A 15,521-nucleotide genomic window follows, 5' to 3' on the forward strand; every position below is an offset into this window, starting at 1 on the left:
CCCTTACTGAATGAGGAAGGCAACCTAATGACAGAGGATGTGGAAAAAGCTAATGTACTCAATGCTTTTTTTGCCTCTGTCTTCACGAACAAGGTCAACTCCCTGTGGGCAGCACAGCATGGGGAGGAGGTGACCAGCCCTCTGTGGAGAAAGAAGTGGTTCGGGACTATTTAGAAAAGCTGGACGTGCACAAGTCCATGGGGCCGGATGCGCTGCATCCGAGAGTGCTAAAGGAGTTGGCGGATGTGATTGCAGAGCCATTGGCCATTATCTTTGAAAACTCATGGCGATTGGGGGAAGTCCCGGACGACTGGAAAAAGGCTAATGTAGTGCCCATCTTTAAAAAAGGGAAGAAGGAGGATCCGGGGAACTACAGGCCAGTCAGCCTCACCTCAGTCCCTGGAAAAATCATGGAGCAGGTCCTCAAGGAATCACTTCTGAAGCACTTAGAGGAGAGGAAAGTGATCAGGAACAGTCAGCATGGATTCACCAAGGGCAAGTCATGCCTAACTAATCTAATTGCCTTCTATGACGACATAACTGGCTCTGTGGATGAGGGGAAAGCGGTGGACGTGTTGTTCTTTGACTTTAGCAAAGCTTTTGACACGGTCTCCAACAGTATTCTTGCCAGCAAGTTAAAGAAGTATGGGCTGGATGAATGGACTATAAGGTGAATAGAAAGTTGGCTAGATTGTTGGGCTCAACGGGTAGTGATCAATGGCACCATGTCTAGTTGGCAGCCGGTATCAAATGGAGTGCCCCAACGGTCGGTACTCGGGCCAGTTTTGTTCAATATCTTCATTAATGATCTGGAGGATGGTGTGGATTGCACTCTCAGCAAGTTTGCAGATGACACTAAACTGGGAGGAGAGGTAGATACGCTTGAGGGTAGGGATAGGATACAGAGGGCCCTAGACAAATTGGAGGATTGGGCCAAAAGAAATCTGATGAGGTTCAACAAGGACAAGTGCAGAGTCCTGCACTTAGGACGGAAGAATCCCATGCACCGCTACAGACTAGGGACTGAATGGCTCGGCAGCAGTTCTGCAGAAAAGGACCTAGGGGTGACAGTGGACGAGAAGCTGGATATGAGTCAACAGTGTGCCCTTGTTGCCAAGAAGGCCAAGGGCATTTTGGGATGTATATGTAGGGGCATTGCCAGCAGATTGAGGGACATGATCATTCCCCTCTATTCGACATTGGTGAGGCCTCATCTGGAGTACTGTGTCCAGTTTTGGGCCCCACACTACAAGAAGGATGTGGAAAAATTAGAAAGAGTCCAGCGGAGGGCAACAAAAATGATTAGGAGACTGGAACACATGACTTCTGAGGAGAGGCTGAGGGAACTGGGCTTGTTTAGTCTGCGGAAGAGAAGAATGAGGGGGGATTTGACAGCTGCTTTCAACTACCTGAAAGGGGGTTCCAAAGAGGATGGATCTAGACTGTTCTCAGTGGTAGCTGATGACAGAAGAAGGAGTAATGGTCTCAAGTTGCAGTGGGGGAGGTTTAGGTTGGATATTAGGAAAAACTTTTTCACTAGGAGGGTGGTGAAACTCTGGAATGGGTTACCTAGGGAGGTGGTGGAATCTCCTTCCTTAGATATTTTTAAGGTCAGCCGTGACAAAGCCCTGGCTGGGATGATTTAGTTGGGGATTGGTCCTGCTTTGAGCAGGGGGTTGGACTAGATGGCCTCCTGAGGTCCCTTCCAACCCTGATATTCTATGATTCTATGATTCTATGGTCTAGAGCGAGGGCATTAGCTGAGAGACCAGTTCTCAGTTGTACTGAGGGGTTGTACAGCCATGGGCATGTTCCTTCCCTCTCTCTCTCTCTCAGTTTATCCATCTGTAAAATGGGGCTAATGATATTGATGAACTTGGAGATCTCCCAATGAAAAGCATTAGCTATACAATCCCCCCCCATGTTACTTACAAGGCACATACCACTGGACTATCTGAGCACCTTCCCTAGCCCAGCTCCACAGAGCCATTATCTCCACTTTACAGCTGCTGAATGGAGGCACCCAGAAGCTATGGCCCAGATCCTAGAGAGGCACCCAGCTCTCACTGAAATCAGCAGGGCTTAGATGACTTGCCCCCACTCACACAGGGAGTCCGCAGAGGAGCAAGGACTTGATCTTGGTTCTTCTAAGTCCCATGCCACTGCCTGAACCACTGGGCCATCCTTCCTCCCTGTGCAATAAGGCCAAGTCTACACCTACAAATTACACTGACTTACCTACATCACTCCGGGCTATGACAAATGTCATGCTTTGACTTAACTGCTGGTGTAGATGCATTTAGACCAATGGAAAAAGTCTTCCATCAACCTAGTGACCGCCTCTCAGGGACGTGGATTAACTACATTGGTGGAACCTCCCTTCCGTCGATGGAGAAAGCGTCTACACTATCGTCCTACAGTGGCACAGCTGCAGTGCCGAAGCTGCACTGCTGTAGTGCGGACGTATCCTAAGAGTCACTAGCAACCAGGTGAGGTTGTGTAAGTGAAACACTTAGCCCCACAAAGCCCTAGAAGGGTGAGAACAGCCAGCTAAGGGACCCTTCACTTGCTTGCCATGCCACTCATCCCTCCCATTCACCACTCTCACTGACGCCACGGAGAAACCGTCCTCCACCTTGCAGACAGAAGGACACACGGTGTCCCTGTAGCTCACACCGCAAGGCCGAACCATGGCTCTGGCCTTGTGCTTTCCCCTGGAGCACGTCGCCTATCCCAGAGTGTGATATTCATTTTCCTGAGGAGGGAGCTACCCACTCCGATATCCATATTCCACACCACCCTCTGTTCCAAGCAGGCCTGTGCGCTCACCAGCCCGGTCAGCTTATCCTCCACTCAGGATGCTTTATTGTAAAAAGCTGACACGCACAGTCTAGCTTCTTAACCTACCAACCAATCAGGTGAGACTCTGGAGTGGACATGCCTTACACAGAGCCTGCATGTCAACCAACTTGGGCACTCCCTGGCCAGCGGGGACATGAGCTCTCAGCTGGGAATGGCCTGCCCTAGCTCGCAGACTGGGGTCCTGCCTGCAGTCACATCCCAGGCTGTCTGTCTGGTGCTCGGAGCTTTAACCAGAAAGGATTTTGCAAATCACCTCCTTGAAATCAGCTTTCAGGTCTCAGTGGAAAAACCAGGAGAAAGGCTCTGGACTTGGCCTCTGTTCAGCCCAAAGAGGATCCAAAGAGCTTGCTTATCCAAGCCAGATCTTGGAACCTTCAGTCAACATCGGTCTCCGGGTGCTAGCATAACACAGGTTCATTCAACGCCTCTGCCTCCTCACACCCCGAGGGCCTGATCCTCCAGCCTGTGCTCCAGAACAGATTCTGTTGATGTCAAAGTCCATAGGAGTTTTGCCATCAACCCCAATGAGTGCAAGTTTGATCCCTCAATCCTTTCACAGGCAAAGCTCCCACGGACTTCAGTGAGGCTCTGGACAGAAGGATTTGGCCTGAGATTTCCAAGCTGTGAAGAATCAAGTGGGGATTATGAGAGCCCCAGGGATCTACTCTCTACTCTTTACTGGCAAGTAAAGCCATACACAACAGGAAATATGTCCTCAAAGCGGGGCGGCTCTAGCTGTTACTGCCAGCCATCCAGCAAGCTGCAGGCACATCCCATCCTGCTCTCTGTCGCTGCTCAGCATTATGTCTAAGAGTCGTGTTCTGGTTTTGGTGGGCCAGCATTCCTCCAGTCCCAGGAAGCAAGAAACCGATACAGAATGAAACAACAACAGCACAGTCCATGTTCTATGGGACCAGCCATGAATTAATTCAGCCTCACAGCCCCTGCTGCCATGTGGGTGAGCGTCACTAACTTCATTTCATGGATGCCAAAGCTGGGGCCCCGTGGGGTGAAGGGATTACAGGGCTGGGAACAGATCCCACAGCACTGGATGCCCAGGCCTGTGCTTAGTAGTGACATTCCTAGCCCAAGTTATGACTGTGTTAATGGAGATACCCAGAGCAAGGAGTGGCAGAGAATGGGCATTGTAAGGAAACCAGCCACTTACTTTTCTCTTTCCTCCTTTGTTTTTCTCTAAGCAGATCCACTCATAGAAGGAAGGGCCCTAACCCTGGCTATGCCCTAGAGCTGGCCTGGAGCATCCTGCTGATACAATCATCAGGTAAGGCAGGTGGAGAATGCTACAGGCAAAGGAAGGAATCCGTCACCCGGGAGTCACAGAGAAGCTCATCCAGCAAACAGCTGTAACAAATCCACCGTGTCCTAGGGCAGGGGGAGGGGCAGAACCCTTGAGATGTCTAAGGTCAGCTATGAACACACCGGCTGATTGCCCCTGGGTCTGTGCCATAAAAATGTCTCAAACAATCCAGCCTGGACAGGCTGCCATAAAGCAAACCCATCAAGCGGCCTCAATGGGCTAGTGGCAGGCAGACCAGGGAGCGAAGAGCCATGTGGAGAAGGATCATTCAAGGAATGAGCTGTGTAATCTATCAGCACTTTGCTGGGAATGCCCAGGAACCACAGCTCCATGCCTGCTCTTGGTACACAAGGGGCACCGCAGGCAGATCTGTCCCCTGTGTACAGCAAGGCAGATCTGTGCTCCGCAAGCCTTGGGGATCCACATCAGGGTTTCACCAGCCGAGGACCCGGGGCAGCTGCTGGGCCAAGACGAGTGCATGAGAGAATCCAGGGTAGGGTGACTAGAGGACAAGTGTGAAAAATCGGGACAGGGGGTGGAGGGGTAATAGGTGCCTATATAAGAAAAAGCTCCCAAAATCTGGACTGTCCCTATAAAATCGGGACATCTGGTCACCCTACTCCAGGGTTGGGTTATCTCCACCAAGAGCACATGGAGAAGCAACAAACAACAATCAACCCCAGAGCCACAAAAATTCCCTCTGCCATCGGCTCCGAGCCTGCATCAGCGGCACTAGGGGATCAAAGTGAAATGTTCTACAGGGCACTCAGCAGAGCCATCAGACAGTCACAGCCAGCTGTGCTGGCTCCCTTTCCCTCCCTGGCAACTGCCACGGAGCCGGGGTTGTCCCCATGGCATGGTCCTTGTGGACACGAGCTAATCAGCATGCCATATGGGGAAGGGAGGGCAGCAGAGAAAGGGCACCAAGAGACAAGATTAAGTATTAACCCTTTGCAGACAGGGACAGGCATGGGGGATCAGCCAGCATGCTCGTCCAGAGGAATGAGTGCAAGCAAACGCCCCTCCAGGAGGCATGCCCCTGTCCTAGGTCACTGCTTTAAGGTGCCACAAACATTCCTACTATAATTATGTTCAGCCTTTAATTACAGTCCTGTCTTAATTAGGTGACTGACACCTCACAGGTCCCTTTGGTGGCTGCTTAAAGTAATAGCCATCCTTTACACTTATCTGGTGCATTTCATTTAAGCATCTCAAGGTGCCTTACAAAGCTGGGCCAGAATGATCACCCCAAGCAGAGAAACTGAGGCACAGAGCAGGGCAGGGACTCAGCGACGAGAACCACGAGTCCTGACTCCCAGCTGCCTTCTCTACCCACCGAACTCTGCTCCCTTTCACGCCCTGGGCCCAGACAACTCTGGGTCACGTGCTCTGGAGCCACGCACTCAGCCTGCGGCTCTTGGAAGGCCAGCGGGAGGTGCGAAGCCCGCTGCCGGGGCCAGGGCCCCGCGGTACGTACCTGCCGCCTGCGCGTGTGCAGGGCATGTGCCAAGCAGCTTAGCGCGCTGCTCCCACCAGCCATGACAGTCTGGCCTCCGAAGGGTTAAGCTGAAGGTGCTTGTGCGTGGAGTGGGCTCTGGCTGGGCTCCCCTAGGCCAGGGGCCTGCAGCCAGCAGAGCTCAGCCTGAGCCAGTGCGCCGGGCCCTGCAGCTGCTCCCTGGCTCCCACACCTCGTCGCCTACCAGTGGGCGCCTGGCGGTGCCCTGCTCTCCTGCTGCCTCTCCCCGTCAGACAGCCGAGCAGGGGAGAAAAATGCCATAATTCATTAGCATTCCAGTGTGGCTCACGTGCCTGGCGCCGCCAATGGCCGCTCCAGCCGGGCTGGCCTGGCCCTGCCTCCTCCCGCTCCTGGGAAACAGCCTTGGCAGGTCAGTGGAGCTGCAGGCCTCAGCCACTCTCCATAGCAACAGGGGCAGGAGGAAGGGGGGCGGTGTGGGGAAGAGCAGAACTCCCTCCCCATGGAGCTGCCATGGCTCCAGCACAGCGCCTGGGGGGAGGCATTTGTGGCTGGGGGACGCGGGGCCACCCAGCGCCCCAGCTGCCCCGGGGGGATCGGCCCCGCAAACCCTGACCCCGTTCTGCCACACAGCCCAGCTCCTCAAGTGCTGAGCCCCACCGACATGACGGGGGCGAAGAGATCTGGAGGGCAGAGAGAGCCCTGCCGCCAGGCGCTGGCCAGCCCGGCGCTGGCAGTGGGCAGACGCCAATGCCGACGGGCAGATGCCGGCCCCACTGGGCAGATGCTGTGGTGTGGGACAGACGCCAGCCCACCGGATGGATACTGTCCCCACTGGGCAGATGCTGGTGGTGTGGGACAGACGCCAGCCCACCGGATGGATACTGTCCCCACTGGGCAGATGCTGGTGGTGCGAGTCAGATGCTGGACCTGCTGGACACGTACTGAAGGTGTGGGGAAGATGCCAGCCCACTGGGCAGACACCACCCTCACTGGCCAGATGTGGATTATGTGGGGCAGATGCCAGCCCCACTAGCAGTGAGCTGGCATCACTCCTCTTTGAGACTCCTTTTGGCGCTCTGGGCTCTGCCCCCACTCACTGTTAGGCCAGCGGCACGGGGCCCATGTTTGTCGTGGAATGGGTGTAAAAGGGATTGTTTATGGAGGCTGCTGGTCACAGCCAGATGCTGTGGTGCCCACTGGCTTGCCAGTTCATGCAGTCTGGGCTGCCTCATTTTGCCTCACAGGGGCTCTAGTTCTCTGTCGCCCTCCATCTTGTGCAGCGTGGGTGTCAAGTGACACCAGTGCAGTGTGGGTGTCAAATGCTCCTGCTATGAGGTGGAGGGGGTTAAAGCCATTTGCACGAGTGTAAATGGTGGCAAGGTGCAATGGGGTGTCCACCGCACGGGACTGGAAGGGGTTCAGGTGGCCAGGCAGGACTATTAACTCCAGAGGCTGCACTTGGAGGAAGAGCCAGGGAGCAGGGATTGATTGCTGGGCAGGAACAGGCAGGGCCTCTAAAGCCAGGAAGCTGCCGTCAGATGGGGAGGCAGGGGAGCAGCTACTGGGAAAGGGCAGGAAATCACTCCTGAGAGGAGGGAGCCAGGACTGGCAAACCCGGGGGGCAGGGGGCAGGAGGAAGAGCAACACGGCCTGGGAGTGAGCAGGCCACTGTTGCTAGAGGTAGGGTCCCTGGGCTGGAACCCAGGGTAGAGGGCAGGCAGGCCCGGGTTCCCCTGCCAGCCACTGGAGGAGAGGCATGGTCAGACCTGTGAAGGGTAGACTGCCACTTCATCCAGCGGGACTTTGATGCCCCTGGAAGGGGAAAGCGTGTGGTGACCCGGCTGGAGGGCCGAGTCACAAAGAGGAGGCTGCAGTTCCTAGAGCGAGAGGGGCCACAGGGTGAGATAGGACCGGGGAAGACACCGCCAGAAGAGGGTGTAATGCCTGGCACAGCTAATTCCCAGGATGTCCAGGAGGAGGCACCACTAGCAGTGAGTGAATTCTGTGACACAGGGTGGTGGCGAATCAGCCTGAGCACCTCCCTAGGCCCTGCTCCTGAGTACGCTACCGACACTAAGGGGTGGAAGTAGCTTCCACTGGAGCACTGCCTCGTCCTACCCACCCACAGGTTGTCCAGGTTGACATTTTAACCAGACAGTGTCCTGGGCACACTGGCTGGGGAAGCTCTGGAAATACCATCGCACACTCAGGGACTGGTGTCCGTGTGCATGTGAGACTGCATGGGAAGAGTGGGAGGTAGGGCAGTGAGACACCTGCCTTCTCCCTTCCCGCTGCTCAATGGGGAGATGCAAGCCATCTTTTGTATGGCAAATAAACACGAGACCCAAGAAGTCATCTGCACCCCTGTGTGCCCCAGGCTGGCCCTAGGCTCTTGGGGTCAGGGCAAGGAGGCTGCAGCCCAGCTGGGGGACATGTTGTTCTATTCTGTTTATTTTGTTGCTCCTGTTAAACACGCAGGGCCTCACAATGTGTCTGCGAGGAACGGGCTGTGTTAGAGCAGGACCTGCAGCCAAGTGTCCCTGCTAGATGCTCCGCAGGGCAGGCTAGCTCGTTAGCTCCCAAAGTGACATTGCCCTCTATCAGGATCAGAAATAATTCCCAGGCACAGAGGAGCCCGTTCCTGTCATCTCCATCGCTGCAGGAGAATGAAGGAGACAGGACACAGCCCGATGCGCTGGGTTGCTTCTCGAGAACATACATTCATTGACTCCTTATTAGGCAGATGAGCTGGTCTTGGCCATGTCTTTCTATCTAGGGGAATCCACCCATGTGCTCTCCAAGCCCGGGGAATGACGGAAACGCAGATGGCTACTTGTGCAACAAATGTGGCTCAGTGGAAGCAAGGCAGTTCCTTCTCTGGTGCCTTGCTTTTGGAGGGGTGGGGTGTTGACCCCCAGCATTCAGGGAGCTGAGCCTGCCTGGGGATGGGGAAGGAGAACCACATTAGGATGGAGCCACTTTGTTAATTGTGTCTAATTGCTCGGGGGTAGGTAAGCCTATTAATCTGGGGTGGCCCAAGGAAGCATCTGCTGCCTTAGGGCCAGCCAGAAAGTCTGGCATCAAAAAGGACAGTTACCTGTTCTGTAACTGGCGTTCTTCGAGATGTGTTGCTCATGTCTATTCCACGGTAGGTGTGCGTGCTCGCCATGTGCACCGGTGCCAGAAGTTTTTCCCTTAGCAGTACCCGTGGGGGGAGCACTGCTGTGACCCCTGGAGTGGTGCCTCTATAGTACGCTATAAGGGGAGCCGCGCGCTCCTCCCACCCTCGGTTACTTCTTGCCAGACAACTCCGACAGAGGGGAAGGAGGGCAGGATGTGGAATAGACATGAGCAACACATCACGAAGAACGCCAGTTACGGAACAGGTAACTGTCCTTTCTTCTTCGAGTGCTTGCTCATGTGCATTCTACAGGAGGTGATTGCAAGCTATGTCTGATGGAGGTGGGTAGAAGTTCACAGATTCCCTGGCTGAAGCACAGTTCCACCGAAACCAGCGTCATCCCTGGCGTGGGAGACGATCGCGTAGTGCGAGGTGAACGTGTGAACTGAGGACCAGGTAGCAGCTCTATAGATATCCTGGACAGGGACATGGGCCACAAAGTTAGCCGACGAGGCCTGAGCCCTTGTCGAGTGTGCCCTCACGATAGGTGGTGAGGGAAGCCCTGCTAGGTCATAGCATGTGTGGATGCACGATGTGATTCACCAGGAAAGCCTCTGGGTGGAGATCGGTTGACCCTTCATTCGCTCAGCTGAAGCAACAAATAGTTGCAAAGACCTGAGGAATGGCTTAGTCCGATCCAGATAAAAAGCCAGTGCCCTGTGCACATCGAGCGTATGGAGGCAGCATTCCTCATTAGAGGCATGAGGTTTGGGGCAGAGGACAGGCAGGAAGATGTCCTGGCTCATGTGGAAGGCGGAGACCACCTTAGGGAGGAATGCAGGGTGTGGGTGGAGCTGAACCTTGTCCTTGTGAAAGACCATGTGGGGGGGGGGTCATAGGTCAGGGCACTGAGCTCTGAAACCCGCTGGGCTGACGTGATAGCCACGAGGAAGGCTACATTTCATGAAAGGTGAGACCAGGAGCATGTGGCCAGGGGCTCGAACGGGGGCCCCGTGAGGTGGGATAACACCAAGTTTAGATCCCACTGAGGAACACGGGTTCTAGCATACGGAAAGGACTGATCTAGCTCCTCGAGGAAACGCCCGGTCATGGCATGGAGGAAAACTGAGCAGCCCTGGACCGGTGGATGGAACGCTGATATAGCCACCAGGTGCATCCTGACGGAGGAAGGTGCCAGACCCTGAATTCTAAGGTGAAGGAGGTACTCAAGGATAAGTTGGAGTGGGGCAGATCCTGGGGAAGTACCCCACTCCCCCACCACCTGGAGAACCTGGACCACTTCGCCAGGTAGGCTTGGCACGTGGATGGCTTCCTACTTTCTAGGAGGACATGCCTGACCCCTTCTGAACACCTTCTCTCCTCTGCATCTAGCCATTGAGCAGCCATGCTGACAAATGGAGGGTGGCCAGGTTGGGGTGGAGGAGGCGGCTCTGGTCCTGGGAGTGTAGGTCCGGGCGGAGCGCCACTAGCAAGCTCAGGAGGGTCCCGTACCAATGCTGCCGGGACCAAGCTGGGGCGATCAGGGGGACGCGTGCCTTGTCCATTTTCACTTTCTCCAGGACCTTGCCGATGAGGGGGAATGCCGGAAAGGTGTAGAGGAATTGACCCGACCATGACAGGGGGAAGGCATCGGAGATCATGTTCCCCCCCACCCCGGAACAGAACCGGTGGCAACGCCGGTTCTGTCGGGTTGCAAACAGGTCTACTTGGGGAGTGCTCCACGCTTGGAAGAGCTGGTGAGTGACCTCCGAGTGGAGCAACCACTCGTGTTGGGAGGAGAAAACCCTGCTCAAGTGATCGGCCTGTGTGTTGTTGATGCCTGGCAGGTGGAAAGCCTTCAGGGAGATGTCATGGGCTATACAAAACTCCCAGAGCCTGAGGGCTTCCTAGCAGAGGGCTGAGGACTTTGCCCCGCCTTGCCTGTTGATGTAAAACATCACGGCGGTGTTGCCCATGAGTACTCTGACCACCTTGCCACGCAGTTGTGAGCTGAATGCCACACAGGCTAAGAGTATTGCCCTGAGCTCCTTGACATTTATGTGAAGGGACACCTCCGAGGCCGACCACATCCTTTGGGTCTGTAAGTTCCCTACGTGGGCCCCCCAGCCCAAATCTGATGCATTGGACACTAGGTCTAGCGATGGGGTCGCTAAGGGAAGGGAATCCCCTGGAGCATATTGACCGGGGAGGACCACCATTTTAGCGAGGCGATCACCAGCATCGGTACCGTGAGGACTTTGTCCCACCTGTCCCGGGCCTGGGAGAACTCTGAGGCCAGCCAGAGTTGGAGGGGCCTCATCCAAAGTCTGGCGTGGCGGACCACGTAGGTGCATGCCGCCATGTGGCCCAGGAGCTGCAGGCATGCCCTGGCCGTGGTCATGGGGAACTCTGTGACCGAGGCTATGAGCCCCTTCAGGGTCTGGAACTTGCCCAGGAGAAGGGAGGCTGTGGCCTTGGAGGCATCCAGGAGAGCGCCTGTGAATTCTGTGTGCTGCACCGGAACCAATGTCGACTTCGCCTTGTTTACTAGGAGGCCTAGGTTGGCACACGTAGCCAAGAGCAGCTCCATATGGTCCTGTACCTGAGACCGCGAGCTGACCTTGAGCAGCCAGTCGTCGAGATAGGGAAATATCTGGACCCCTCAGCATCTGAGGTAGGCCGTTAAGACCTCCATACACTTTGTGAATACCCTGGGCGTGGTGGACAGGCCAAATGGGAGGACCGTAAACTGGTAGTGGTCCTGTCCAACCAAGAAACGAAGAAAGCGTCTGTGCACCTCGAATATATGGATATGGAAGTATGCATCCTGAAGGTCCAGGGCCGCATACCAATTGCCAGGTTCCAGAGAGGGTATGATACATGCCAGAGAGACCATGTGGAACCGGCATTTGGCCATGAACTGATTGAGGTCTTGCAAATCCAGGATAGGCCTGAGCCCCCATTTCACCTTCGGGATAAGGAAGTAATGGGAGTAAAACCCTTTTCCCCAGAACTCCCTTGGAACTTTCTCCACAGCTCCCAAGCTGAGGAGCCAACCCACTTCCTGCTCTAGCAGGGATACACGTGACGGGTCTTCCCTGCCGTACCAGGGAGGGGGATGAGAGGGCGGGGGTGAGACAAACTGTAGCGTGTAGCCCTGGGAAATGGTGTTGAGGACCGCAAGGGTCCGATGTTATTCGGAACCATTCCGCAAGGAACGCACACAAGCGGTTGCTAAAGGCAAACTTTATTGGTAGGAGGGTCCTCTCAGGAGGCACCCGGGTACCCTCCTGCAATCAGTCAAAAATGCCTCTTGCCCTGCTGCTTGCCCTTCGAGGCCCAGGCTGCGGGGCAGAGTGAGACTGCCTCTGAGGTCGCCTCTTTTGGGTCTTGGACCTCTTATAGGCCTGGATCGTATCTTGGCTGAGGAGCCGGGGCGGGAGCCCGCGGCTTAGGCTTGTCCTTGGCAGGCAGGACGTAAAGCCTGAGGGTTTGTAGGGTAGTACGTGAGACCTTCATGCCATGAAGTTTCACGTCTGTTTGCTCCGCAAACAGGTCCTTGCCATCCAAGGGAAGATCCTGCATCACAGACTGTGCCTCCGCAGAGAGCCCGGACAGCAGTAGCCACGACGCCCTGCGCATGGACACCGCCGAGGCCATGGACCGAGCAGCCGTGTCACCTGCATCCGATGCTGCCTGCAGAGCAGCCTTTGCGGCAGCAGCACCCTCCTCCACAAGCTCCTTAAATTCCTTCCTTTCACACTCTGGAAGGGAGGGTTCGAATTTGGTGCAGTGACCCCCACAAGTTAAACTCATAACGGCTGAGGTGGGCTTGGTGGTTGGCCACCCGGAGCTGGAAACTGGACGACGAATAAAGCTTCCTACCAAACGAGTCCAGCCTTCTAGAGTCCTTTTTCTTGGGTGTGGGTCCTGGTTGACCCTGTCTCTCCCTACGATTTACAGACTCCACCACGAGGGAGTTGGGGGCCGGGTGGGTATAGAGATACTTGTGCCCCTTTGTGGGCACAAAATATTTGCGCTCTGCCTTCTTTGATATTGGTGCAAGGGAGGCTGGCATTTGCCAGAGGGCATTGGAAATGTTAGCCACCCCTTCGTGCAGCGGCAGGGCCACTCTGCCCAGTACCGAAGACGAGAGGACATTGAAGACTGAGTCTGAGGGTCCCTCCATCTCCTCAGCCTGGAGTTGGAGGCTCGACGCTACTCGCTTCAGTAGCGCCTGGTGAGCCCTGAAGTCCTCCTACAGTGTGGAGGGGGGTGGGGCTGCAACCTTGTCGTCCGGCGAGGGGGAGGAGGCCAGTCTGGATCTCTGCACATTGGCCAGCGCCGTGGGATCCACCCCTTGGTCAGACTCCACGTGCGGTGCTGAGGATCCATGACCTGCCGATCTATCCCTTGGAGGCCTGGATAGTGAGGTGGAGGGAGCCTCCAACGCCCTTGCTACCGAATGAGCTCCTGGCTGGCACCACTGTCCCTGCCATGGGGGCCCTTGCCACTGACCATACTGCGACACTGGTGGCACCAGCTGGTCGGGTTGGCTGGGCTGGGACGTAGGGGGCTGCGGGTAGGTCGAGGTTGGGGTTACCAACGACCTATCGGTACCATGGGAGCGGTACGATTGATGGTGCCGAGAACGACGTCTGCCACTGGACCAGGACTCCAACGTCAAGGAACGGTGCCGCCTCGAGCCACTACTTCTCGAGACACTGCGACGCCTAGATCCGCGATGATGCGGAGCTGGCGATCCCCACCGGGAGTCGTGGGCACGGTGCCTCGAGGAGAGAGAGCGTGAATGGCGATGGTGCCCGCGTCGGGAGCGGCTACGGTAGCTCCGACGAGAAGGGGAGCGTGTATGGCGCCTGTGCCTGTCCCGTCGATACTCTCTGCTCAGCGTGGAGCGGTGCCTGGAACTCCGATCCGATGGCACCTGACCAGCCAGCCTAGGGGGTGACGAAAGCGGAGGCTGGAGACTGTGCCCTGACAGGACGCTGAGCAGTGAGCAGGCCCCAGAGCGGTCCCCTGACTGGGATCTGTTTTGGGTCCGGGTTTATTGCCTAGAGCCCAGCGGCAGCTTGCCTCTAGAGTGGGGCCCGGGTGCCGGTGGTGCCCCAGGTACCTGCAGAGTCATAATGTCTTGGGCCGTCTGCAGGGCCTCCGGAGTTGAAGGCATTCAGACATCCGGAGAGGCCTGAGTCGACGCAACCAGGCTGCTCCGCTTGACATGAGTTGGAGCTCTGGAGCCTGGGGCGGTGGGGGGGAAATGGGGCTGCCCGACTCAGGTCTAGCCTCTCCCCTTGCTTTCTCTCAATGCCGCTGAGAAGATGGGGCCTTTCTCTGTTTCTTAGACGGAGAGCGGTGCCAGCCACTGGAAGGTGCAGGGGGATCACTGCGCACCAAAGACGAGGTGCCCAGTGCCCGATCCACTCGGTGCACTGGAGTTGGGGCCAGTGCCAACTCCATGAGAAGGGGCTGAAGTCTAATGACTCTTTCCTTTTTGGTTCTAGGTTTGAAGGACCTGCAGATCTTCAGGCTGGGATGATTTGATTGGGGATTGGTCCTGCTTTGAGCAGGGGGTTGGACTAGATGACCTCCTGAGGTCCCTTCCAACCCTGATATTCTATGATTCTATGATCTTACAGGGGTTGCTAATGTGGGATTGACCCAAGCAGCGGAGACAGTCGGTGTGTGGGTCACTTCTGGGCATCGAACGCCTGCAAGAGTCACACGATTTAAACCCGGGGGCACGGGGCATGCCCCGGCCTGAACGCTAACTAACTGAACCGAAACTTGTTGAACTAGCGCGCACAGGTACCACTCACAATGAACAACCAGTTCTGGGATGAGCTGCCGCGAAGCAAAGCTGGAGCACGTAGTTCCGACGCACCCTCACTGGCGGCAAGAAGGAACTGAGGGTGGGGGAGAGCGCGTGGCTCCCCTTATAGCGCACTATAGAGGTGCCACTCCAGGGGTCGCAGCAGCGCTCCCCCTATGGGTACTGCTAAGGGAAAAACTTCCGGCACCGGTGCACGTGGCGAGCACGCACACCTACTGTGGAATACACATGAGCAAGCAGTCGAAGAAGAACTCACTCTGCTGCTACTTTGGGCTTTGGGGTAGAAGAAGAATTTGTCTGGAGCAGGGGTGGGCAAACTACAGCCCGTGGGCCAAATCTGGCCCATGAGGACTTTGGATCCGGCCTGTGGGATTTCCACCCCCGTAGCCTCCATTGGCCGGGAATGAGGTACCTGCAGGCAAGGGCAGCATGCAGAGCCCTCTGTCCCCCCTTCCCCAGGGACGTGGTGCCGGTCGCTTCCGGGTGTGGCATGGGACCAGGGCAGGCAGGGAGCCTGCCTTAGCCCCGCTGCGTGCCGCTGCCACCTTGGAGCCACTCAAGGTAAGCAGCGCCAGGCCGGAGCCCGCATCCCAAACCCCTCCTGCACCCCAACCCCCTGCCCTGAGCCCCCTCCTGCACTCTGCATGCAGGGCCATGAATGTAGGGCTGGGGCAAGGGATTCAGGTGCGGGAGGGAGTGCGGTGTGCAGAGGGGGTGCGGCGTGCAGGAAGCGGCTCAGGGCAAGGGGTTGGGGGCTTAGGGCAGGGGGTTGAGGTGCAGCAGGGGGTGCAGGGTGCGGCAGGGGTCTCAGGGCAGGGGGTTGGAGTGTGGGGTGCAGGAGGGGCTTGGGGTACAGGCTCCAGCCTGGTGCCACTTACCCAGGGTGGCAGCA

At 56.5% G+C, this 15,521-nt stretch overlaps 2 protein-coding genes across 4 annotated transcripts in view; one reads left to right on the plus strand and one right to left on the minus strand.

Moving 5' to 3' along the window:
- The window catches only part of PHC2 (polyhomeotic homolog 2), a 132,731-nt gene extending 126,676 nt beyond the window's left edge, over positions 1 to 6,055 (minus strand). Inside the window, exon 1 of one of the 3 annotated variants that reach the window (XM_043531751.1) lies at positions 5,658 to 6,055. The gene's annotated coding sequence lies outside the window, so the exon portion shown is untranslated. The remainder of the gene's footprint in view (positions 1 to 5,657) is intronic. The other 2 variants (XM_037881204.2, XM_043531750.1) reach the window with 2 other exon arrangements.
- LOC102939603 (40S ribosomal protein S2-like) overlaps positions 1 to 9,227 on the plus strand; it is a 63,542-nt gene extending 54,315 nt beyond the window's left edge. Inside the window, exon 5 of the mRNA XM_007068398.3 lies at positions 9,091 to 9,227. Within this exon, the coding sequence (XP_007068460.3) occupies positions 9,091 to 9,227 (137 nt within the window). The remainder of the gene's footprint in view (positions 1 to 9,090) is intronic.
- The last annotated feature ends 6,294 nt before the right edge of the window (positions 9,228 to 15,521 follow it).

The sequence above is a fragment of the Chelonia mydas genome, chromosome 18, assembly GCF_015237465.2.
Source record: "Chelonia mydas isolate rCheMyd1 chromosome 18, rCheMyd1.pri.v2, whole genome shotgun sequence".
Lineage (NCBI taxonomy): Eukaryota > Metazoa > Chordata > Testudines > Cheloniidae > Chelonia > Chelonia mydas.